General features: G+C 51.5%; 1 protein-coding gene across 1 annotated transcript; it reads right to left on the reverse strand.

The window, feature by feature from the left end:
- Window positions 1-237: 237 nt before the first annotated feature.
- Window positions 238-4,934, reverse strand: LOC125545742 (stearoyl-[acyl-carrier-protein] 9-desaturase 2, chloroplastic). The gene is made up of 3 exons (XM_048709774.2): window positions 4,581-4,934; window positions 1,581-2,079; window positions 238-1,070 (listed from the first exon to the last, which is right to left on the reverse strand). The coding sequence occupies exons 1-3, from the start codon at window positions 4,694-4,696 to the stop codon at window positions 510-512; spliced, it is 1,176 nt and encodes a 391-aa protein (XP_048565731.1). The 5' UTR covers window positions 4,697-4,934; the 3' UTR covers window positions 238-509.
- Between the last annotated feature and the right edge of the window lie 3,708 nt (window positions 4,935-8,642).

Raw genomic sequence — 8,642 nt, forward strand, 5'->3', positions numbered from 1 at the left:
AACACCGCCGGCTGAATCGTATGCTGTCTCAGATAGACAGACAGACAGACAGCTACTCCCTCCGTCCTACAGTATAATATAAGGATCCTTATATTATGGGACGGAGGAGCACAATACATCCATTATATCTGAAAGATGTGCCCCTCTACTAGTGAGTGATCTTCAGTTGGAGCTCCGCATTATTATCATCTAACACGGCAGATGACAAGCGTTATTGGTCACAAAACTTAAGGGGTCTGAACAACACAAACAGCACGCTGCATGCTTCAGTTCATGTTCAGTCCACACTCCACACAGCCAGCATAAGTTGTACACAAAACTAACAACACACACGCGGACAGACGACATCTCCCTATCGCTATAAGGAACGGCAACGACGAACCTGAACTGAAGAACTATGTAACGAGGCGAGTCCGAACCTCGTTATATCAAAGACAGACTCTCCACATGCATGAACGACAGGTAGGTACGCGGGAAGCTTGGAACGCCGTGATGGAGGCGCTTCGTGCTCACATCTGCACCTCCCTGCCATACACCCAGCTGAAGGGCATCTTACCGGCTTGCTTGGCCCTCGACTGGGCCCTCTCGTCCAGCTTCCGGATCCTGCCAGCGAGGGTGCAGAGGTAGTCCTGGGCCTTGTGTCCCTCACCAGAGAGGCCGGTCAGTTCGGGGACCTTCCACCTGCCAACGAGGAACTCGAGGATGTCGGCGTAGTCCCTGGCGGTGTACACGCCGAGCCTCTGCGCCACCATGGAGAAATGGTCGAACAGCTTCTCGTCCTGCCCATCGAACATCAGGTGGGCAGGCATCGCGATCTTCTTCCTCATCATGTCGGCCAGAGCAAGCACGGTGCCATCGGGATCAATCTCAAACAGCTTCTCGACGATCTTGGTGTATGCAGTCTCATGCCGCTTCTCATCTGAGGCGATGATGCCGCAGATCTGCGCGAGCTTCAGGTCACCGAAGTCCTTGGCATGGCGAGCGGTGTTTCCATGTGAGATGAAGGTCGCGCGCTCTTGGAAGGAGGTGTAGATGAAGCCAAGATATGGGTTGTTCTCTGTCCTAGGGTCCTGAAAACAGAACAACAAAGAAGTATATGTCAGTTTTACGTACTTCTCTGTGAAATAGCCCCTGTTCAAGAATTCATCCGATTAACCAGTTAAGATGCCGATTAATCCCTACTCGTAGGGTCACCGAGTAGCCGATAAACTCAAAAATCGTCCGATTAATTGATTAAATGGCCGATTAACTTGCCGATTAGTCGATTAATCCCCTACTCACCAGCCAACCGGGCAGCTACCAGTTAACGATTTCCTCAACAATGGAAATAGCCAACATGAACAAAAACAGTTCAAGGTAGAGAGAATCCACTGGAAGATATCACAGTTTTTCATAGTATGATTTACTGTCTTAGAGGTGCTCTCAAAAGAATTTCATGAAAGCAACATGTTTAGTACGTACATGCCAACTAGCTAAACATGAGTATGGAAGAGGCATGAGCAAGCAAAAAAAATGTGGTTAAAAAAGATAGGCAGTAATATGGCCAATAAAATGGTTGAACAAAGCTGTTACCAACTTACCATTCCAGAGCCAATAAGATACTGAATTGTCTTCTCAATTTGCCTCATGTCCACTCTCCCAGTGAGGTACAGATACTTGTTTAGGAGGTCACCATGCCTATTCTCCTCAGCAGTCCATGCCCTCGTCCAAACGGCCCAAGCAGTGGGGCTTGCACCTGTTTCATCTCGGACACCATCGAGGGTGTTAAGCATAGTCTGGTATGTAGGAAGGGCTTCCTCTGTAATCATGTCTCCAACCAAACAAACAAGATAATCATCAGGAATTTCCTTGGCACGTTCTCTGAGTTCCTTAACTTCATCGTGAAATCCATCAGATGCTGGATCAGGGAGGAAATCCTGTGGCTGCCAACACTTCTCAACTGGCTTAAGATGCAGCAACAGATTATCTCTAGCCCAACCATCAAGAGACTGAAATATTTCCATCTTCTGAGGTGGCATCGAATGTGTAACCTGGACATGAACCTCCTTTGGAGGAGCAAACGTCTTCTTGCTCTCAATCCTGGAATATAAAATAAAACAACATTCAGCAATACCCATGTATGTGATGACAACTCCATCACCTGCTTTAGGCATTTGGCACTTGTGGGAGAAGACATATGTTGATGTGGTTAACATGCCAGGTTATTTTATTTTATTTTTACTCAGGTTGCTACTAGTCGTGTACTCCAGAGATTTAAACTAGTTATTTACCTATATCATGCAAAACAAACACATGCATTGCTACAGTATGCAATGAATGATACAGCAAAAAAATGCAGAGACACCCATGTGATTCATATGTGTCCCAAGCACGGAATCACTATTTAACTGCCCTAGAAAATTAACAACCAAACTTTTGTCTTGTTCGATTTGCAATGAATGAATAGCACATATAACATGGAAAAACAGAATTGCTGGAGCATATGAAAGGGCAAAAACAAAAAGGTCATGACATCAAAACTGAAGCCCAGAAGCGATGGAGTTGCCACTCTTAACGCCTGGAGTAACATTTTTGTAGTGTATATAGGAGTGTAACAAGGTCTATACTCAGAACATATGACTTCTAAGAAAAAGGTATTTCATAAATTTATATGGGTTCAGAAAGATAATCCACCAGGTCACCTTATCTTTCTTCAGTTTTTCAAATTAACTTAGGCATGCCTGCAATTTTTTACTTCGACATCATAAGCAGAGTATGCATGAAACCAGATTGTACAGTAGATTTGGTTAAATCTGAACCCATGCCGCCAAAGATTACATGAGATATGATATCACCACGCCGACCAGGAAACAAGGTAGTATAAATACTGATATGGACTATGAGTTACATACAAGATACAAGGGACTAGTGCGACTGTATCTGGTACTGTTTGGTAATGATGTTACATTCAGATATCATGAATTGGAGATGCTAGTATACGTCCATAAATGCACACAGGTGGTTAGGTTAGTAGCTGATGTCATTGACCTACAGGCCCATGCTGTATCCCATGCCAACCACGATGTGACTGTGACCCCTATAATGAACTTAATAATGCAAGGATTGCATCAGCCTTATTAGGCTAGTATTTCGTTCATATCTATGTAAGTCCCAAGTTCTGCATATCACTGTCACTGTGAACGAATCCTGGATGGAAGAACTAAGATAGTCTGAGAAACAGAAAGACAACTACCACTAGCAAGCTGTCAGACTCACTCTGCTACTCTAACCTCATTGCCAGATCTAACTCAGAAAAAATACTCTTGGGTGCAAACCAGGTTCTCTGTTACAGAATCAAGTAGTACAAAACCTACTTAGGTGAAGTTCAGACAGCAGAGTATCCATGTTCTGCGAGAAACCTCATCATTTTCAAACTTTCGGCATGAAAATCTCGACTCATTTAATTTCTAAGAAACATAGGCCAGTATGGAACAATGGATGTCAAAGCACCTACGGCATGACACAGTCAGTCAGTCAATCGGACCCATCCTCCTTCAGGTGTCGTCCTCCTAAACCCATCCCCCATCAGGTGTCATGCTCCTAAACCCATGCTCCTTCAGATGTCGTCCTCCTAAACCCATCCTCCATCAGAGATGTCATCCTCCTCCTAAACCCATACTCTTTCAGATGTCATCATGCATTTAATAACTCGAGGAAACCGTCAAGCGAGCAGATGAACAGCACAGGGCCGTCATAAAAACAGCAGCAACAACCTAGGACAGCAAGCAACTGCGAAAATTAAATCCCGCCGGTACCGAGAACATGGCATGGACCACAGCAGGGCTGCCGAATCAGGCCGACAGTGATAGTTCACCTCGGTCTCCGACGTACTATAACGAAGTGGAGTGCTTGATGGTGAATGAGTGAGCGATGATTGCAGGCCGTTGAGCCGAATGAAACCGACCTGAACCACCGGCTCCCACGGACACGGCCACCGGCCGGCCAGTACTGAAACAGAAGGCAGTTAATGGAGACGACTGCGTGGGAGTGGTACCGCGCCCGGAGCCATTCTGGGATGGGATGGGATGCAACAGTAACGCTCGCGGCACGCAACATGAAGGCCCCAGCGGAGTTTAATGTGGAACGCACTGACTGGCGATCTGCAGTTCGGGTGCGGTGGGGTGGGAAGGCAAAACGAACCATGGGAGCAGGGGGCTCGGGGCTGGGGTCGATCCGCACAGGGAAACTGGTGGCCTGCGCTCGCAGAAAATTAAATGGCAGCGGTTCTGCTTCCACTACTGTTGTGTTTGCGCCTGATCTGAGGAGGAGGATGAGAGGGACGGCGGCGGCCATGTGCGGATGGCTGGCGGCGGCGCCGCCGGGGCGGGGAAGTCGAATCTGACGACCCAGAACGAAGAAAATGGCTGAATTCACATAACGGGAAAGTTGTTCATATCTGGACAGCGCGCATCGCCGCCAATCCGGAACAAACTGGCGGCGCCTCGGGCTGACGATCCATCCATCCAATCTATCTATCCACGGAGGAGAGAGGACGGGGGTAGAACTCGCCGCGAACTGGTGGGGAGAGAGGGGCGGCTTACTTAGCGGAGGCGGAGGAGGCGACGGCGAGGACCCTGACGCTGGCGCTCCTGCGGGCGCCGCGGCCGGCGAGGGGGGGCGTGACGCCGTGGGGGCGGAGCGCCATCCTGGAGGCCATGGCCGGGGGGGAGCCGAGCGCCGCCGTGGCCGTGGTACGCCGCCGGCGCCGAGGAGCGGGTGGATTGGGTTGCGAGTGGTGACGAGGAGAGATGCCGATGCGGTGCGGGGGTGTGGGCTGGCCTCGCCTCGCGCGATCCCAGCCTCAGGTTTTCTCGCCCCGCGGCGCGGCGGTGTCAGTGTGGGAGCGAGGGCTGGACCGCGGTCGACAGGAGCCACGGGTGCGTGCTGCTGGGCCGCCACCCGGCCGCTCATTTATTCCTCGCTCGCTGCTCCGGTCGTCACGTTTTTACCGATTTGGCCTCGCTTCAACTCGGAAATAAATTAAAAAATACTACTGATTTGGCCTCGCTCGTCTGCAATTTTCTCACACTTGGTCGGCACCGGGGCAGCTGGGCTAGGCCGGATGGTTCTTTTTCGCCACGCCGGGGTGGAGTCTGGATCTCCTTTTTCTTAAAGTGGAGGACAAGTCATCTTCGCCTTTTCACCAAAGGCGATCTCACTTTCTTTCCTTCAATGTTCGGTCTTATTTTTTTATGTGTATTGTTATTGGTAGGTTAACTAAATAATGCTAGCTACTTCTAGGACTTCAATGGCTGACGAACGTTCGCGGGGTAGGATGGTATTTGCTAACGATCCCATGACAATTTTAGCTGTATAGGATGGCATCTTCAAAACGTAATTCTAAGTAGATTGATCGGTGCAGCCAACTTTGAAATTTGATTTCGTATGTTAGTTAGTTGCCTTGAGAACAAAAAAATCGCTTCAGTCCATTCCCCTATCGCCGACGTTGTCGATTAGTTCGTGGCCACCACCCTAACCGTCGGCCAACGCCACTCGCGACGGCACCGTGGGCGCGTTGGCTGACCACCATCCTCCAACACCTCCTCGTTCGTGTCTGGCGCGCCCTCCCAAGTCAATCCTCATGCGGAGAACTGTACCATGCCCTTTCCCATTTGCAAATCAAACCAACATCGCAAATAACCATAATGTCTGAAAAGAAATCCGAGCAAAAAAAACATAAAAAGGACACTGTAGGTGGGGATGGGACTGGAATAACACACAGGGAAAAAAAGAGATCATGTGTGCAATTCACCATCCTTCATTGCGTCCCCTAAAAATAACCTGTCATTAAATCCAGAAGATCACACGGTTGCGTCCCGACGGCGACACGCGACCAGCGAGCGGTGCATAAACATGCTGGCACTGGTGTACCACGGTGGGTTTAACTGAAACTGTGGGCAACGTTGTGCTGCGGGGACGAAGTGGGTAAGAATATCCCAGCGTTGGAGGCAACGTATGTTTTTCTTTTCTAGTCCTAATATTTTACAGTTCCTTCTTTATTGTAGTAACTTGCATGGGCAAAAAAAAAGTAACTTGCATGGGCACAACTGGAATTCCACACACCACCGGCCTCCCCCGCCGCACGCACTCTCCCAGGGCCATGGTACAGTAGAGACTGTAGAGTACGAGCGGTGACGCCGGTGACGAGGCTGCTCACGTGGCTACGTCGGACGTAAGACGGAGGCTGGCGCCACACGTCCGGCGCGCCGCCGGGGGCCGGGCGACAAGTGTGCGGCCGTCGGGCGAGCGCGGCACAGGTGGAACCACCGGAGAGCATATGCTGGGGCGCGCCTCTGTCTGGGCGTGGAAACCACTGGCGTCTCCACGTGATCCCAAGGCCAGCCAGGGGGTCGTACTCGTGCTGGTCGATGATACCGAGGCGCGGAGAAAGGACAGATGTGATTCCGTCACGCACGCACCGCCACCGTCCCGGCCGGGCGGGCGGTTCGGTCTGGCACCAGCAGCCGCCGTGCACGCCCGCACGCACGTGTCTCCAGCCCGTCCCGTGCCGACTGTGGGTGGGTACGAGATCGCGATCCCGCCGGCCCGTCCCGTGCGATCGGTCGCGGCACGGCTCGAGGCCTCCTGTGGGCGGACGGGCATGCGGGTAAGTACCGGTGGTCTCTCCCGAAATTGATGGAGAGGCACCGTGGCCGTGACTTGGTTCACTGCACCTGCACGTACGGTGCGGTCCCATGCGCGCGCGCGCGCGCGCGTGTGTCACGCACGGTTTAGTTAGTCGTGCGGTACTTGCTGGGTCGGAGCACGGGGCGGTGCCAAACTTGTGCAGGGCCGGCCCTGTGTTTTGGAAGGCCCTAGATGAACTCAACGACATAGACCCCTATATTCTAAGTTCTAAGACAATATATATGTACGCGAATGTTATATATATAACTTATTAAAAGTAACTTTCAATCACACATTTTTAGTTTAAAATATGAACTACTGAGATAGTGAGATTGTCAAATTCAGGTTTAGGGATGGACAGGAAACATGGATGCGTACTTGTTGACCAGGCCTGTTGTTGACTTCTAGTCGGATGCGTACTCGTATAGGACTATAGGTATTGCCGTATTGCCGCGGTGCAATGCCGGATGGCCGGGCTGCCGCCTGCCTGCCGGACTGCTGTATGGCAGCGACAGCGAGCCGGCGAGGCGACGGCGACGCGGCAAGGGCCAAGGGGCAAGGCACCGAGCGACGAGCGAGAAGGCCGACGGGCGTGCGAGGGCGATGAGGAAATGTAGAAACGAGCGTGAGTCACCGCGCTGCTTGACCTTCGTGTATCTATCAGCGATCGCTAGCTAGCTAGCTATTTCTGGGCCTCCTAGCCCACCCTATTTTTTTTCTTTAATTCTTTTTTATTTTGTTTTTTGCTGGGCTATAGTATATGTATATACTCAATCATGCCCTCCCCCTCGGCAGGGCCCGCCTCGTCGCCCATGCCCCAGGGCCGGCCCTGAACTTGTGCGATGGAATGTACCACGGCCGTGTTTTGTGCTGCGCCGTGTTTTGAGCTCTCGAGGCCGTGCGTGCCGTGGTGGAGTATGCATTGAGCGCCTCTTAGACCGTCTACGGCCGGAGTTTGCAAATCTTGCGTCTTAAACGCCCGAGGATGCGACCGGGCATGTACGCGGTCAGTGACCGGTTAAATCTTAAATTTATCATTTTGCATCCGCCTCACTTATACTTTATCCTCTAAATTCATACAAAACATGTAAAAGAAAGTCTACGCACTACATCTACATACTAACCTAGCAACTATTCATCGTCGGAGATGTCCACGACGATGGTGCTGGGCACCGGCTGGACTAGCGGGTAGGAGGGCTCATCCTCCTCCTCCTCTACCTCATCGATGCAGGTGAGCATCTTCGCCTCCTCCGCGGCCTGCTGCGCCTTCATCTCCTGCCGACGACGGCGTCTTGCCTCCGCAGCCTACTCGACCGGAGGGAATCGAGGATGGTCTGCTGCTCCGCCTGCAGATCCCTGTCGCCAGCGTCCCTAACATCCACCTCCTCCGGCTCATCCCCTCCTCCTCAAACTCCTCCTTCTTTGGATCCATTGCATCCGGAGGTAGCACCGCGGCGATCCGGGCTTCACGCCTAGCCCAAATCTGCTCAAGGAGCTTGAGCCAGCGCTCGCGCATCAGACAATGGCTCGCTCCTCACCCAGTGACGTGAGGGCAAGGCTACTAGGCGGACGGGTGGAGTGAAAAGTGACAGGGTGACGGACAGGAAAAGGAAAATATAAATGGATGGTAAGATTTCGGTGCCATCGGACAACTTAAATAGCCAGGCAAAGCATTACACGGCCCGCCAGAGTTGTGCCACACGACGCCTCTGGTCCAACAGAGGAGACGAGCTCCAGACCTTTGGGTTTGAGGGCGTTTCTGACCAATATCGTTTCGTTAGTCCGACGTAAAAGACATGTCCGGATGTTCCTATATTCGTCTTATATTTGGCCTGGATATGAGGGGTGCCGGTCAGCTCGGTCTTTTGAAGCCCGTTTGGAGCGTCCGTCTTAGTCCAAAAAACGTGATCGATTAGTGACCGAAACGATCCACGCGAACCGTTTGAGGAGGATTTGAGGTGCGGGACCTGTTATTG

Source organism: Triticum urartu, chromosome 3A (assembly GCF_056163025.1).
Source record: "Triticum urartu cultivar PI428250 chromosome 3A, HENAU_Tu73, whole genome shotgun sequence".
NCBI classification, from domain to species: Eukaryota; Viridiplantae; Streptophyta; class Magnoliopsida; order Poales; family Poaceae; genus Triticum; species Triticum urartu.

Bases quoted from the DNA above. Each gene is read 5' to 3' on its own strand.
- LOC125545742 (XM_048709774.2), bottom strand. From the start codon at position 4,696: ATGGCCTCCAGGATGGCGCTCCGCCCCCACGGCGTCACGCCCCCCCTC. The intron at 2,080-4,580 runs GTAAGCCGCCCC...TTTATATTCCAG, and splicing joins GCCTCCTCCGCCTCCGCTAA to GATTGAGAGCAAGAAGACGT. The intron at 1,071-1,580 runs GTAAGTTGGTAA...TTCTGTTTTCAG, and splicing joins ATCTTATTGGCTCTGGAATG to GACCCTAGGACAGAGAACAA.